Genomic DNA, 15,446 nt, shown 5'->3' on the forward strand with positions numbered 1-15,446 from the left:
ATGCAACATTGAGTTTTATCATGGAGACAGGTGCACACACCATGGTGTCATAACTCTCAGGCGATGAGCAAACAGGTGGAGAAGTTGTCAAAACACTTCAAAGGGTTTGAGAGTCTTGTCTTTGCGAGGATAGACGCTGCTGCAAACGAGCGTCCTAAACTAAAGGTCATAACTTCAAAGAGATGTAGAGTGGTGATTATAATGGTATTTTATGTGATGGTTCTTTTGTTTTCCTCCAGGAAGGTTTTTGGTCTCACACTGTTGTTTTGTTCTGTGCAGTTAAAGTTGTTGGCGAAGTCTAGTGCTAAGGAGACGGCTGTTTTTATCAATGAAGAGTTAAAAGTCGAAGGATCAGTTTGCTAAAGATGAGTTGTAGATGCGGAATCTGCCTTAGGGATCAAATTTGTTGTTGTTTTTGATACCATATGAAGAAATGTAATGGAGGTTGTGAGGAGAGTAGTACACAGCAGAAATCATAGTGTTGTGTAACTTTAGTTTACAGTAATGTTAACAGCTTGCAAATGAAGGTGTACCACAAACTGAAGAGATTAGTAATAAAATCATTTATCAAAATTTTTTATGTAACAACTAAGAAGATAATGAAACCAAGGTTGATTAAGCACATCATAATGCCAAAGAAGCAAAAAGCTCTCTCTTTTACTTTAACACGTTGGTTAAGCATTCACAACCGGTTGATGATCTTTGTTGCCGAATCCCGGCTATATAAATGGTGTACCAGAAATGAACAAAGGTGGTGATAAGTTCAAGGTGGTTTGATAAGATAAACTCAATGTAAAGGTGGTTTTGCTAATGTTTGGGACTTTATACTTGGTTCATTAGAAATCATTTGGATGAATGTGTAAAAATAGCAAAGAAAGTTATAAAATTGCAAGATGAAGGGATGATATATCAACCAGGTTCGAAAACTTGAAACAAAAACATAAATAGTATTCAGGAATAGGAAATCTCAAAACTAGATAGAGCGAGAGAAAAGTGCTAAATTTTAGTCCCTTCCTGCCTTTAACACCAAGTGAGGTTTCTTTTAGGCTGATGAAGCAGCTGCTCCCTTGTTCCTTGGCTTGGCTTCAGTACCTAATGTAAATAAATAAAATGTGTGACATCATTAGTAACCCCATTTTGGACTTCTAACAAAATCATTAATCAACGTTATTACCTTCTCTGAAACCGGTCTTGAAACGGCGGGGAACATTTTTGAGATACCTCATCCTTCCGGTTCCGGTTGTCTTCCTCCTGATTGCCTTCACACTCCAGTTGTCTAATAAGAGATACATTTTCATTAATATATGATAAAGACGCAATACATTTCTCCAAACTCAAAACGATTGTTACAATTAAACAACAAATCAAATTGAGCTAGATACTACTAAAACAACATGTAAAGTTACATCCTATTGAGATTATATTACAACTACACGACAAATCAGTCGAGCTAATATACAGTTGATTTGTTAAATTAAAAACATTCCTTCTATAAGAAAAATTAATCCAAAACGTAACACTACACAACAACAATACCACTCTCTTAAGGATTATCAAGAATCAATAAACAAGATTGATCGGTAAGAAAATGGAACGGCGTGAGAATTTAAAAAAATGAAGAAGAGACTTACAGGTCCTCTTGCGAGCGGCGGGGTAAGCGCAGGCAGAGCAGCGACTCTTCTGGATGTGGAAGCTACGACGTCCACATCTCACACATAGTGTGTGACTCTTGTTCCTCCTCTTACCAAAACTCCCTGTTCCCTTTGTCTGTATTACTCAACAAAAAAAAACATCACACAACCAACATCAGAAAATGGTTCAATACAAGAGAGAACGTGTGGAGGAAGATAGAGAGAGAGAGAGAGTTCACCATTGTAGCGAGCTGCTTGCCACAAAAAACCTAGGATGATTGATTATTCGGCTTCAGGGGGAGGAAGAAGATGTGGAGCTTATAAGACGGCCACTTATATGACTTCTGACTCTAGGGTTGGAAGTGATATCATGGGCATTTATGTTTATAAATGGGCCTCAGTTTCTATTTTGACAAATGGGCCTTATTCCAGTTTCTTTTGCCCATTTTCAGTTTCAGACACAATTTTTTTTTTTCTTTGGTTTCATTGCATCTAGATCACAGTCCTAAGTCAAATCATGTGGTTGAGGATCTGTCATGGCGGCACTAACGATTCTTCTGATTGCTGAAGAGCAAAATGCAACACATGAAGTTGGTTTCCACATTTATTTATGCTCTTGCAAGAAACATCATTCAATACCTATGGTGATTTATGTAGACTTTGCTGCATGTGTGCCATGGTACATTACATTTTAGATTATAGTTGGTTGCATATTGCTGAATTTGTGCTAGCTGAATAAGTAACCAACGAGTTTAAACAAGCTAGTTTTAGCTATATACAATGAAAATGCTTTGACGTGATAGTAACTCTACTGAAGCAAGTGAAGACAAGAATGGTACACATCAAGTAGATGCAATATCATTTGACCAACCTTTGTGAATGTCTCTTAGAGTTTATGGAGTTTCCAAACTTGATGTTAGAACATTGTCCTTTACAGTTTCAACAGACCTAATTTGTTTTTCTCTGTACCAAATAAGCCTCTCTACTTGCATAGGTTTGGTCATTAATACGTTTAAAGTAGTTCCCCCAAAATCATGGATTAACGTTGGTATGTAGGTCCAAAGACAGAGCCGCTTTAGCTTTGCATCTTAACTAAGGAATGTTACACCGTGCTTTAGACAACAGTTAGTCAAACAACAATAGTACGTAGTACCTTCCTATACAAACATACTTAAAATATTTCTCTCTCCATCCTTTTTATTGAAACCGTACCAACTATTTGATATTTATCCAATAATAAAGTTATAATACCCTACTATAATTCAATGAATAAAGTACATGCACAATTTGAAATCGTGCATCCATCACTATTAACCTTAATTTTAAGATCTTCAAATCATCAAAAAAGACAAACATGAAGAAAAAAAAAAGTGAAAGGTGACATTCCACGACAAAGACAAATTTTCACTTTAGCCTTTTTGATGCAGAGTAATAAACACTAAAGATACATTGGCAAATACTATGAAACTAAAGTAGCCAATCAACACCTTAATATACTACATATTTAATTCGAATTTAGTAACTACAAATATATGTGAGAGAACATTGATCTCCCCTCCCGACAAGAACATATCAGTTACAGTGTAGAGAGATGTTTCAGAAAACAAACAGTTTCTTCCACAGAACACTACACAGTCTGAAGTCAATCATTCTTAGAGCAGGTAAGAAACTCTCTAAACCAAAAACTCACTTCTCATGCACATTTTGTAGATCAAATTCTCTCGATGGCGATGATTTCTACGCAAGTTTCCTCAACATCTGGGAGTCTGATCTTAAAAACAGCATTGGAGGAGGAGGTCCATTAAAACTGGAGCAAAAGACTCAAGAGCATGTACAAGATCACCAAGAGAAGAAAACAGAAGCTTGCTCTTCTCGTTTATCAAGAGACTGCGATAAAATGGAGAAGAAGATTAAAGAGATGTATGTGATTGAGACAGGAGATATAGAGCAAGCCCTTGACGTTGAAGAGGCACTTCATTACTATTCTCGTCTTAGAAGCCCTGTGTATCTCAACATCGTTGACAAGTTCTTAAATGATCTCTACGCCTGATCCGAACACTCTCGAGCTATTATAGTTTGTGATTTTCAAATTCTTGATTTGTTTTGGTTTACTACAAGTCTTTCTTCTTGTATGTTTGAGTCATGCTTGTGTATCAACACCATCCTTTGACAGTGAACTTTAAAGCTCTCTTCTGGCAAAGATCTAGAACCTGTATTGCCAAACCATGCACATACTTTAGATACTTTGTTATAACTTCCCATAGCTCGATTCAATTGGACTAGTATAGGGAATAGAATATTGTATATAGTACAAGGCAAGCTCATTAATAGCACAACAGTAAATATTATTACATAGTATGTCATCTTCTGCAACAAATCCAGTACAATAATATGATAGAATGCAAAAAGCGGCAGCAAGAACAGATGTAAAGCTCTGTGATCATCTATAGCTCTTCCCTGTAAAGCTCTCGGAAGGCGGTAAATGGATAAACTTCTCATCTCCAGTCCAAGCCAGTAGGGTGGCACAAGTGCAATACCCAGAGATGAGGTCGATAAAAGAAGGACCAGTGTTTACTCGAAGTGAGAGGTCAGTACCCAGTGGAAGATACCAATACATTGTGCTCCCTAAGGCGTTTCTGGAAATGAGCAAGACGGTTCTGAAGTTGGAGTATACCTGCAGCCTTCTGAGAGAGGATTGTGTTCAGTCTTGAAATGTAACCATCTAGCTGGTTTCCTGGCTGGTCTGCTTCAACCAGCAGATTCATCTCCTGCACATGTGATTGCAGAAAGGGATTAAGAGGTAGAATCGAAACAAGAGGTTTGGTAAAACTGAGAAAATTCATACCTCTTTCACGATGTTCATGGTATCCTCAACTTGTTTACGGTGAGCATTCACAAGGTCTTCTTCTTCCTGTAAAAAACAAATGCATGATAAATGGTCCTTGCGTTAAGGCTGACAAACATGTATGACCTAAGCGTTTAGCTGAATGTTACCTGCAGAAGTGCATTCAGATTGTCATCGGAGTTTGACTTCTTCATATCGGGCCTTGGCATGTCTCTAGACTTCATCGGAATACTAGGTTTCGGGATTCTCTCCTGTGCCATAACGTTATAGGATGGCTCTGGCTTCACGTTTTTCTTCCACATTTGTTTCTCTTGCTCGTAATCCGATGCATCAAACTCATCGTTTTCTTCATTCCACATCTCATTCACGTCATCCTCATAGTTAGATGGAGTCGGGAGTGCGGAAGACAAAGGAATTTTTGTTGACTCCCTTAGGTTCATGGTTGAAGATGATACATCTTTCTTCGAACCGTTTCCCTTTGAGAGACTCTTAACCCTACAGTTCTCATAGTTTATGGGATGCACATATGACCAAAAAAAGAAAGGAAGATATAACAGCGAGCGAGTAAAACCAACCTGTCCGCGTATCTTAAGGTGTTAAGGGTGTGCTCACATGATCCAGAGCTTGGAGATATGCAAGATATCATTACAGTACGAGAATTTCCCATGAAGGAGTCCCTGAGAACTTCAGTCAACTTGCTGCCTCTAAAAGGGATGTGACCTTGATCATTATCCAGAGCTCTAATACACTCCTTCAAGGCCAGTAAGCTCTTATTGATTTCTGCTCCTTCCAATCTGTGTTATATGATAATACCAATAAATATCGAAGCAAATAGCCAGAAACAATATTCACACCAAAAGAATTTAAAGAGTAATCAGGGCCCGCAACAGAGATGTTACCGGGTCTGTTTGTCGTTGTCTGTTGTGTCTGCACCACGTTCACTTCCAGCAAGATCGATGAAAGAAAGCTTGCCAACGAGCCGAGGGGGCTTTGACTGATTTCCCTCTGCTGATTTTTTAATAGCGAGCTGAAGTATAGCATGTGAGCGGGAGGATTCTTCGTTTGCACCAGTGGTTCCAGTACTTCTTGTTGCACTTCCTCTCTCGATAAGCTCCATAATCGCTTCTGTATCAGATACTCTGTATTCTTGCAAACCAACGATGCACACTTGCTGCTTACCATCCTCTCTCATACACAGCTTCCTATAAAAGTAAAACGGTTTTGTCTTTCAGCTTAATATATAGGCATTGCAGTCAAGATAAGATAACAACATGAGGTGCTTTGAACTTACTTCCTCTCACTGAGGAGATCATAAAGCTTTCCTCCATAGATTTCAAAGAAGCTGACAAACAACTGAAACCCTTGGTTTCTGTATGTATGGTGCATCAACCTTAAGATGTCCCTTGAAGCCTTAAGAGGCAAAGGCTTCATAGTATAGGTTTTACCACTACCTGAGACGCAAACATAAACCAACGGGGGTTTACATTGAGAATATAAAATCCTAGAAAATGAGCCAATTATAGTTATAGCAGAGTATTATTTGTTTCTGATATGTGGATGTTGATTATTACCTACTAGATTCATACAATTTTTAAAAATAAATTGACGAGGCTATATTCATGCACGGGTTGATAATGAGTTAGAATATATGCCGAACACTTTAGACGTTAGGATCTATGGTCTTGCTATTTTTTTGGAAAGTGACCCCTTGTATCTATGCTTCTTTTGGAGACTGTTTACCTGTCTGCCCATATGCAAAGCAAGTGGCTTTGATGCGCTGAAAAATTAAGGGAACAACAGGCTCCACTGTCTCACGATAAACCTACAAAAGGTGGCATAATAACTTGAGAAATAAGCACCACTACGGTAACTGATTATTTGTAACAGTCGATCCTGTGTAATTTCAAATAGCAGTCACCTCATCATTTGATACTTCCTCATCTAGCACGGCATCAAACACAAATTCATGCTTTTCAACATAGGCTGTCAAGTCAACCTGCAATAATTGAGTCAAAGATCGCTCTTAGTGTCTTGCTAGAGTGATGGCTCAGACAATTGAGGTTGCACGAATCCAAACCATCAGATACTGACCTTAAGTTTGGTTTCATGAACTGTTAAGCAATTGGAATGAGTGTCAACAATGTCTTCCTCGTTTTTTGCCGACTCCTTTTTGTTAAGTGGTCTCTTACGCACCTGTTCTCAAACAATCAGGTTGAGGTAAGGGATTAGCATTCACAATGCAAATGCCATCAACATTTCTCAATTCAAGGGTTAAAATAAAGTGATTCGTGATAGGGGCAGAAGTGAAGGAAGAAAACGTACAACAACTTTGATCTTTGCAACAGCATTCATCCTTTCCTTCTCAGCAGCCAAGTTATCAGCCAAAACGCGACTACTACGGTTAGTCTGCTGCTTGTTGTAAGCCTCAAAGTCCTCAAAGCTTTGGCTTCGACTAGGATTGAACATTGAGGGGCCATCTAACTGGCTAGAGACCGGAATCTGCAGATGAGATAACAAGTTAGAAGCCTACGTAAATACCATAGCTGCCAACGCAACGAAATTCACATATTTATCTTACGTTAAACATAGAATCAAATAACCAGATGGTATCATATGAAACTCTATCATACACTTTGACTTACGGATACCAAATTGGTCACAGAAAGAAAAAAACCAGAACTTTCTTTTACTAAAAATAGTCTAATGAACTAAAAGAGCTGTGAAGGAGTCCACTTTATGGGCAAGCAATAAATTTTTACAGATGGCCACCTAAAAGCATTAACATTTTAACCAGAAACCTTCTGGAATACTTACCTCGGGGAGAAGCTCAGTATCAAAAGAATGCAGATCTAAGAGCCCGGGACTGAACTCAGATTCATCAGCAGTGTTCTTTCTTTGGCTCGAAGGACGAGAACTGTACTGAGGAGTGGTGGGTTCACCAAAGAAGTCGTTTCCTCTCTGAGCATTCTGATGATGATAACCTCTAGTTGCTGCTTGTCCACCACCACCAGCATAGTATCCGTAATCCTGTGTGTTAGTCACTCACATTCACACCATTAGATTTAAAGACTGAATCCAAAAACACCAGATCTTTTCTGGAAATTTAAAAAAAATTAAAAATCGGATTTTTTCAAATCGCGATGGAGAAGAAAAGGATCAAGATGGTGGGATTTACATTGGCGGGTGGGTGGAAGTTGGGGAGACCAGAGGATTGGAGCCATCTGTTGCCATTGGAGGAAGACATGTCGAGAAGGTTATCGGAGAGCTGCCTCTGGTGGTGCACCGCCGCTGCTGCGCCAGATCTCTGTCTCCCGTTCATCGCAAATTCTTCTCTCTTATTAGCTCGAATCGGAGCTCCAAACAAATCCTTTAATCGAATCTCTCTTAAACCACAGTTTGCTCTCCTTCTCGCTATCTATCTATCTATCTATGAACCTTTTCTCTCTCTCTCTCCACACAAAGTTAAGTTCAAATTAAAGCGCAGAAAAGCATTGGTCGCTGTTTCTTTCTTTCTCTCTCTTTGAAACGCTCCCTTAAATGTCGTTTTGGTTCATATAATCAGTGTTTTTAAACCCGGACCGAACCGGTGGTCGGACCGAGTTGAACCATGAACCAGAAATAATCCGGGTTGGGTTAATGCTACAACCCAACTAAAATCGAACCAGTTAAAAACCCCTATCGAACCGTCAAAAATCCGGGAACCGGCGACCCAATGAACCAGCCAAACCCAAGTTCGTATATAAGCCAAAATTTTTATTTTAAAATATAACTTTTACCTAATGTGTATATAACTTTTTTTAAAAAAGATGAAGATTTAGAGTGATAAGATCTAGAATAAAGTTTAAATGTGCTATTCATATTGATTTTAGATTTTAATTATTATTTTAAAAAAATTCTACACATTATGGCTATTTAAACATTTAATTTCATATGATCTATTTAAAAAAATATGCATATTATTTATAAAATATCATTAAATTTAGTTTAATCTAAGCAAACCCGATCGAATCCGGTTCAGACCTGATCGAACCACAATGACCCATGATCCAAAAAAATTTCAGATTCGCTAGCCTGTCCAGTTTTAAAAACACTGCATATAATCTATTAATATGAGATTTGTGGACCAATTCATATGGTTATTTAACATTAGTCTATGTATGTATTTCTTGTTACTGATTAGTATGTTTCTCTCAAAGATAACTTTTGTCTTTGTTTGTGTTAACTTTGCAACATGATGTTAATTGTTATAGACCAAAGCATATATGCATACAGATTTTTTTTTCCTTTCAGATATGAGTTCCCAACAAGAAGGGAGATTTGAGCTATTTTTAAATTGAGGAGGAGATTATAAGTTTTGCATAGAAATTTGGAAACACCATTTAAATTAAAACAAAAAAATCTTAAAACATCAATTAAAATGAAACATGGAGAGTAACTTTTATGTGTGTTTGTTAACTTTGCAACACGATGTTAATTGTTATAGAACAAAGCATATGTATATATAGATTTTTTTTTTCTTTCAAATATGAGTTTCCCAACAAGAAAGAGATTTGAGCTATTTTTTTTACAATTGAGGAGGAGAAGAAGGGACTCTTATTATTTCTTGCCACTTTTCTTAAGACCTGCACCACCGAACGATCCCTTTTGTGATGCCTTGCTCCTAAGTTCTTTAAGCGCCTGTTTCCATCAACACAACACAACAGAACAAGACAATCATTCCATCTTAAAATTGTTCAATCAATCAAAACTATAAAAGTAGAAAAAGAAAATAAACAAATCTTACCTTCTCTTCATCCTTCTTTTTCTGCATTAACTCCTTATCGTGCTGCATTCGGACACATTGTGTTAAAGCAGTTAAAAAGATTGTCCTAAAGATTGGAATATAATACTTGGAGCTGATGTTTATGATCATCATAGCTCAGATTTTCAGGCAAAACTCATGCACAAGATACATATAAGCCAACCAACAATTTAAAGATAAAAAGGGTAAGTTGTAAGGAAGATCATACATACCTCATCGTATTCCTTCTTACCAGACTTGGGCTGCTTCAAGGGTTTCAATTTCCCTCCTGAAACACCAACCAAACATAGAAACAGATCAACCAAAGATCCATATTACATATCCAATAGAAAAGGCTGGGGTTTTACAAAGACCCATGCCAAAAAAAAAAAAAAAAGAATTCATTGCGTTAATAGCTAGCACAAAAGATCAATATACCAGCAGGTTGATGATGAATGAACTCATGAGATCAAATTTGAAAGCAAACAAATCTTAACAAAACATTTGAAGCAAAATTTATATCAAAATGATTTTCCATATATATCAAAAACCTGTCTTAGAGGACAACCTGTCTTAGAGGATATTAGCAGAGTTGAGAGAAAGAAGGACAATGATTACCTTGCTTAGAAGACATGGCTGAGTTCTACGGTTAGGGTTAGACCTGAAACTCGAGGAGAGAAAAGATATATAAAGTTTTCCCTAATCCCCCAAAACACAACAAATATCTCTGTTCCTTCGAGTTTTAGATGATTTGGTTCATGTTCTGCCGTCATATATATATATGAAAAATGGCTTCTTCTTTTACTTCTTCTCGATAAAAATAGCCAAGTTATATATAGCGAGAGAGCTAACGAATATCATTAGCAAATTACAAAACAAGAAAACGATGTAAAAGCACCAAGGATTATGCTATTGCATTGATTCCAAGATAACAAAGAAACAGGGAGAGTCAAAGCAGTAAAATATACTGTTTCATGGAAGTTCAGTTTATTTTCAACTCACAAGCAGATAATGATGCGTGTTGAATTCCAAGGTGATGCTATTGCGTCGCATTCCAAGTTGAGCGTGTTGGATGTTTGTCACCGGCCATTATCTGGTTAAAAAGACTAAATAATGCGAATTCCGGTCCACACAACATACTGAATGGTCTGTAAATTTGAGTCTGAATATAAAAGACAATGTGTATACATGTATTACATCCTTACATGACAATATAAGGGCTAAGTTACATGTTAACCCCACATACAGAAACATGGGAGAGTCGAAGAAGTAAAACTATATCATGGAAGTTCAGTTTTATCTTTACCTCACCAGTCACCAGCAGCTCACCTTGGGTCCATCACTGTGATAGTGACCCTATTTGCCGATACATTTTCTGGCTCCGGTGTCTCAATATCAATTTCCGGCGAGCTTCTCCGGGGACCATCATAGAAAGCTGGCTCTTTAGGCGAAGTAAGAGCATTATTTCCTTCGCCGTAAATCATGGACACAACATCTAACATACTAGGTCTATCCTCTGCGTTTTGCTGTACACACAAGAGAGCAACTTGAACGCATCTCAACACTTGAGGGCTGTCAAGTGCAGAATCTCCCAAGGACTGATCTATCACCTCTCTAATTCGGTTCTCTTTAAACAGGTTCCACGCCTGAAAAAAAAAACAGAGTTTCAAAAAGGTCCAAAGATGCTATCAATGAAACAAGAAGAAGAAGCTTGGCTCTTAACATGAACTATGAGATTCAGAGGCCCTTCTGAGTCATGGTGGAAACTGTTGTTCTTCCTTCCACAGATGATTTCGAGCATCAGAACACCGAAGCTGAACACATCTGATTTAGCCGAGAATAGTCCTTCTCTAAAGTACTCTGGAGACATATAACCACTACATACAACACAAGAAACCCAATTAAAATATGATCAGAGAATCTTCTCCTTGTTTCTAGTCACTACTTTACTTACAACGTGCCAGCAACTCTTTTGGTGTTGGCTCTGGATTCTTGGGCTCCAAATATCCGAGCCATCCCAAAATCAGATATTTTGGGATTCATATCCTCGTCTAGCAAAATGTTACTGGCTTTGATGTCTCTGTGTATCACTTTCAATCTTGAGTACTTGTGAAGGTACAAAAGACCTTGAATGATCCCTTCCATGATCATGAACCGCAGCGTCCAATCCAAAACGTTTTTCCTCAATGGGTCTGCAAGGCAGATTTGGAGACATAGTTTCAGATAGGTTTCTACAGATTCTTAGCTTCTTATAGAAAGCTCACCAAAGAGGAAGTAGTCAAGGCTCTTGTTGGGCATGTATTCGTAAACCAACATTTTCTCATCCTTCTCGATGCAACATCCTAGCAGCTGAACAAGATTTGTGTGTTGAAGTTTGGCGATAAGCATAGCTTCGTTCTTGAACTCCACTAATCCTTGCCCTGATGCTATTGATAGTCGCTTAATAGCCACTTCTTCCCCATCTATTAATCTCCCCTTCAAGAAAGTAGAGGAAACATCAGAATCTGCTCTTTAAGTTCATGTCATAAGCTGAAGAATCAGTCGTACCTTATATACAGGACCAAAACCACCTTCACCAAGCTTGTTTGCATCGGAGAAGTAATCTGTTGCCAACGCTACAGTTTCAAAACTAAAGATCTGAAGCTCATTATTACTATTCTTCCTTGCACTTCTCCTGTGCCGGCGGCCTCTCCTATCAATTCCGAGTTCACGTAGTAGCATTTCTTGGTCTATTGTTGAACCAACCCTCAGTGTTTGAAGCCTCCTTCGTATGCAACCAGTCACTAAATGAAGGCACACACAATTCTCAATTTCGACGAGGAAAATTTTCATACATACGAAAGTTCAACAGCTGATGAGACTTACTTTGTGGAATAATTTCCCCCCATAAGAAGTAGAACATTCCACGAAATATGATTGTTACTGGACCAAATAGAAACAAAAGTGGTGAACTTGTTGTAAGAAAGAATACTCTTGATAAGGAAGTGTACGAGTGATTCTGATACAGTTCGTTACCTTTTACTTTAAATTTCCTAAGAAAAAGATAGATGATGAACCAAGTTACAGGTATCATTAGGAACAGTGATGCCACAACAACTAGCCAAGTCGGCGCCCTTTCGTTCTCTCGGTCTACCACATATCCTGTATTATATAAAACTTAGTGCCAAAATATTAATTCTGCAGTTATAGCTACACTTCAATAAAACACAGATGATATAGTACCTTTTACAAGAACATGTATAGTTCTGGGACTATGAGAAGACGACCTTTTGTTGGTAGGATCAGTATTCCAGATCTCGCAGCCCGTACCATCCCCATTGGTTGAAGCATAAGCAAGACAAGAACAGTTTTGTATACACATAGCACGGCAATCAGCTGAACTGAGCCTTCCACCAGTCTCATTAAGTACAAACCCATTGCTTGAGAAGGCTGATACTGTCTCTCTAAAATAGGTATAACCAGAGGGCGAACAGTTCCTGTGCCCCGATAGCATATCAGGGACTATGCAACCTGCGTTCAAACACATCCTCGGATCCTTCCTATAACATTCATTATCAACCTCTTCACCGATAGTGAAAGGAGAACAGCGGACATGAGTGACCTCTCTATCAAGCCTGTTTATATGCAAAATGCCCTTTTGGTCTATCGTTATCGTGGGGAATACTGTATCACTATAGTGGCGATCCACCGATAACATAAAATAGTGTTCACTCTCGGTTGAAACATAAGAGAAGACGAACTCATAGCTGTTAAACTCCTCCAAGGAGAACCGATCCTTAAACCAAAGCCCACTTGCCCAATACATGTTTCCACGCCACAAGATGATCAACCGGTTCGTAATGTTAGCATCCATTCCAAAGACAAAAGATCCAGAAGCAGGTAAAGTATCACCTAGCCATGACGTCAGCTCCCATCTCTTTCCAGTCTTGACATTGAAACCAAGTTTCATTCCAGGGAGAAAGGTATCCGTCGGATAATCAAAACTTTCCCACACAATCCTCCTCACCGATCCATCAGAATCCATCTCCTGAAGCTGAAGATTTCCTGTATCCAACAGCTTAAGCGTCGTGTTTCCAGTGGTTTCCGTGGAAGTTATCTCAAGCAGGCTTTTTGAAGCTCCTCCTAAGATCTTCAATCTGCCGAGTGAGTCAACCGTGAGGCTTCCAGAACGCCCCGGAATTGGACTGTTACGGTTAGCAATCCAGACAGCTCTGTCCTGGATATGAGCATACTGCTTATTACCATTAAGATACAAATCGTTGTACCAGATTCCAAGATACAAGTTGCTTGAGTTCTCGAAGCTGAAAAACTTGAGCTTGAAGATGTTGAAAGCTGAAACGAGCTCTTGCCCATCTTTCAAGTACTGTCCCTGCAGCAGCGTGTCGGTTGCACAGCATGATCGTCCTAACAAGAAGGATAAAGTTAAAAGAGTGATAAAGATGCCGTGTGGCCACAACATAGCTTCAGGAATTAGGCACTTGGAAGATGGATAGTTTAGCAATAAAAATGTCTCTAAAGTTGTTCTGAGGAAGTATCACCTTATCAAATTCAATGTAAATTAGTGGTTAAGGTCAAGTCTTAACACAGAGAAGTCCAAGTCCACGCTGGTGGGAGCCAATATGAAAAGTCGTTGTCCACTGACATATTCAAATACAGATGTTGTTGTTACATGACTGAATAGGTTATTATAAAAGTGACGGTGAGAAGTGATAATGACACATTAGAGTTGACTATTTCATGCAAAACTGCACCGAAAAGAATAGACAAGTAACCTGAGTAAGCTGCCACAAAGCGTAGCTACTTCAAGCATAGTATGAAGGTGTGATGTAAGTGGATGAACCGTGTTGAAAGTTTCTTCTTTTACCAGCCCACTTGAAGAGGAAAAAAAAAACTAAATCTTGACATCAACTTCAACGTATATCTCCAGAATTGAACGAAGGATTCGATGATCATATCCCTTTTCAAAATCGTTATGAATCTGAATAATCTCATTTTCTGCGAAACAAATGTTGGAGTCAACACCGTGAAAGTGAAACCATTTTCTCCAAATGAGAGTCTAAATTAGACTTATTTCAAATCCAATTTCTCCTAAAACACTAAAACCATCAATGCGTGAGAGATCGTAATGTGCAGATTACCTGTTCGTTGAAATACCTGAGAGAGATGAGGTAGCGTTGAGCCGCCTCGCTTCGTAAAATTGGATCGAGACGATAAGTACACCACCCTTTATAGACGAGTGACATGTAACAACTCTTAGACCATCTCCATCCATTAGGACCCATTAGAGGTCCTAATGATTAAATTAAGAATATTTGATGTGAGTTGGTAAGTTTAGGACCTTAGTTAGTGGCTCTATAGTTTTCCTCCTCCAATGGGAGAACTCCTATGGAGTGCTTAAAATCATTTGTTTTCTTATGAATCATGTTTCAAACGGATCACATTCATACGGATCAAACACACATGCAAGTTTCAGACAACAACCACGAAACAAGGATCAAACACAGACAAGTTCTAAAACACATCTCTATGAGATAACAACAATTTCAGAAAAACCCAAATGGCAAAAAATATTTTTTTTGAAAAATAAGCAGACCCTTACGGATGAGAGACGTCGGCGAGAAGATACGTAAAAGGGGAGGACTCTGTCTCGGAGAGCTGCCGGAAGAGAAGCTTCGGGAGGAAGTGGAACCGTTTCCGATCACCGATTGACAGAGAAGACACAGGGACGGAGCGAGAGAGAAGATGGAGGGACGGAGAAGCCGGACCGAACGAGAGAGATGACGGACTCAGACACGCGACGGACTCATCGAGAGAGACGCAGAAGCCGGCATCGTCGAGAGAGAAGATAGAGAGAGAGAACATCGAGAGTGTTCGAGAGAGGAGAGTCTTAGGTTTCGTCGAAACCCCGGAGAAGAGAGAGAGAGAGAAACAATAAAAGAGCGGTCCAATGAGAGTGCGCCACGTATGGGTTCCTTACCATTCCTTTAATTCCTCAATTAAGGCGCGTTCCTGCCTTTAATTAGCCTTTTTTATTTTTTTTTAATCCCATTTACTTAGGAACTCAGGCTTAGGAACCATTGATGGAGATGCTCTTAAGAATTTCACTCTTCCAGCGCGAGAACGTCACGTGATAGGCTCACGTGTTTTCTTAAAAATTAGAGGATAACAAAGGCGGTAAAGTCCTAGCTGG

General features: G+C 38.8%; 4 protein-coding genes across 7 annotated transcripts; 1 reads left to right on the forward strand and 3 right to left on the reverse strand.

The window, feature by feature from the left end:
* Positions 1-866: 866 nt before the first annotated feature.
* Positions 867-1,998, reverse strand: LOC106452231 (60S ribosomal protein L37-2). Its single transcript, XM_013894288.3, has 4 exons — positions 1,871-1,998; positions 1,632-1,767; positions 1,175-1,276; positions 867-1,092 (listed from the first exon to the last, which is right to left on the reverse strand). Exons 1-4 carry the CDS (start codon positions 1,871-1,873, stop codon positions 1,043-1,045), a joined length of 291 nt encoding a protein of 96 aa, XP_013749742.1. The 5' UTR covers positions 1,874-1,998; the 3' UTR covers positions 867-1,042.
* Positions 1,999-3,153: 1,155 nt separating this feature from the next.
* Positions 3,154-3,808, forward strand: BNAA05G23600D. Its single transcript, XM_013784581.3, has one exon. It carries the CDS (start codon positions 3,223-3,225, stop codon positions 3,679-3,681), a length of 459 nt encoding a protein of 152 aa, XP_013640035.2. The 5' UTR covers positions 3,154-3,222; the 3' UTR covers positions 3,682-3,808.
* Positions 3,809-3,916: 108 nt separating this feature from the next.
* Positions 3,917-8,013, reverse strand: LOC106452232 (kinesin-like protein KIN-13B). The gene is made up of 12 exons (XM_048779780.1): positions 7,652-8,013; positions 7,291-7,503; positions 6,799-6,975; positions 6,568-6,669; positions 6,395-6,472; positions 6,217-6,298; positions 5,768-5,927; positions 5,376-5,678; positions 5,052-5,270; positions 4,626-4,971; positions 4,477-4,542; positions 3,917-4,399 (listed from the first exon to the last, which is right to left on the reverse strand). The coding sequence occupies exons 1-12, from the start codon at positions 7,793-7,795 to the stop codon at positions 4,220-4,222; spliced, it is 2,070 nt and encodes a 689-aa protein (XP_048635737.1). The 5' UTR covers positions 7,796-8,013; the 3' UTR covers positions 3,917-4,219.
* Positions 8,014-8,903: 890 nt separating this feature from the next.
* LOC106452235 (G-type lectin S-receptor-like serine/threonine-protein kinase CES101) lies at positions 8,904-15,226 on the reverse strand. 4 transcript variants are annotated; one of them, XM_048779784.1, is made up of 14 exons: positions 14,395-15,222; positions 14,029-14,251; positions 13,795-13,893; positions 12,479-13,660; positions 12,272-12,397; positions 12,122-12,178; positions 11,804-12,039; positions 11,521-11,731; positions 11,211-11,448; positions 10,980-11,133; positions 9,875-10,902; positions 9,490-9,545; positions 9,260-9,301; positions 8,904-9,153 (listed from the first exon to the last, which is right to left on the reverse strand). In XM_048779784.1, exons 4-11 carry the CDS (start codon positions 13,278-13,280, stop codon positions 10,582-10,584), a joined length of 2,145 nt encoding a protein of 714 aa, XP_048635741.1. In that variant the 5' UTR covers positions 13,281-13,660; positions 13,795-13,893; positions 14,029-14,251; positions 14,395-15,222; the 3' UTR covers positions 8,904-9,153; positions 9,260-9,301; positions 9,490-9,545; positions 9,875-10,581. The 4 variants fall into 4 exon arrangements, with proteins under 4 accessions (XP_048635741.1, XP_048635739.1, XP_048635738.1 ...); XM_048779782.1 differs by having other exon boundaries at positions 12,479-13,893; positions 14,411-15,226; XM_048779781.1 differs by having other exon boundaries at positions 12,479-13,893; positions 14,395-15,226.
* Positions 15,227-15,446: the final 220 nt, after the last annotated feature.

Source organism: Brassica napus, chromosome A5, assembly GCF_020379485.1.
Source record: "Brassica napus cultivar Da-Ae chromosome A5, Da-Ae, whole genome shotgun sequence".
In the NCBI taxonomy this organism is placed as follows: domain Eukaryota; kingdom Viridiplantae; phylum Streptophyta; class Magnoliopsida; order Brassicales; family Brassicaceae; genus Brassica; species Brassica napus.

Bases quoted from the DNA above. Each gene is read 5' to 3' on its own strand.
- BNAA05G23600D (XM_013784581.3), top strand. From the start codon at position 3,223: ATGTTTCAGAAAACAAACAGTTTCTTCCACAGAACACTACACAGTCTG.
- LOC106452232 (XM_048779780.1), bottom strand. From the start codon at position 7,795: ATGAACGGGAGACAGAGATCTGGCGCAGCAGCGGCGGTGCACCACCAG. The intron at 5,679-5,767 runs GTAAGTTCAAAG...TTACTTTTATAG, and splicing joins GATCTCCTCAGTGAGAGGAA to GAAGCTGTGTATGAGAGAGG. The intron at 4,400-4,476 runs GTATGAATTTTC...TCACATGTGCAG, and splicing joins CCATGAACATCGTGAAAGAG to GAGATGAATCTGCTGGTTGA.
- LOC106452235 (XM_048779782.1), bottom strand. From the start codon at position 13,715: ATGTTGTGGCCACACGGCATCTTTATCACTCTTTTAACTTTATCCTTC. The intron at 11,449-11,520 runs GTGAGCTTTCTA...TCTGCCTTGCAG, and splicing joins CCTTGACTACTTCCTCTTTG to ACCCATTGAGGAAAAACGTT. The intron at 11,134-11,210 runs GTAAGTAAAGTA...TGTTGTATGTAG, and splicing joins AAAAGAGTTGCTGGCACGTT to TGGTTATATGTCTCCAGAGT.
- LOC106452231 (XM_013894288.3), bottom strand. The intron at 1,277-1,631 runs GTAAGTCTCTTC...ATCTCTTATTAG, and splicing joins CGCCGCTCGCAAGAGGACCT to ACAACTGGAGTGTGAAGGCA. The intron at 1,093-1,174 runs GTAATAACGTTG...TATTTACATTAG, and splicing joins CAAGACCGGTTTCAGAGAAG to GTACTGAAGCCAAGCCAAGG.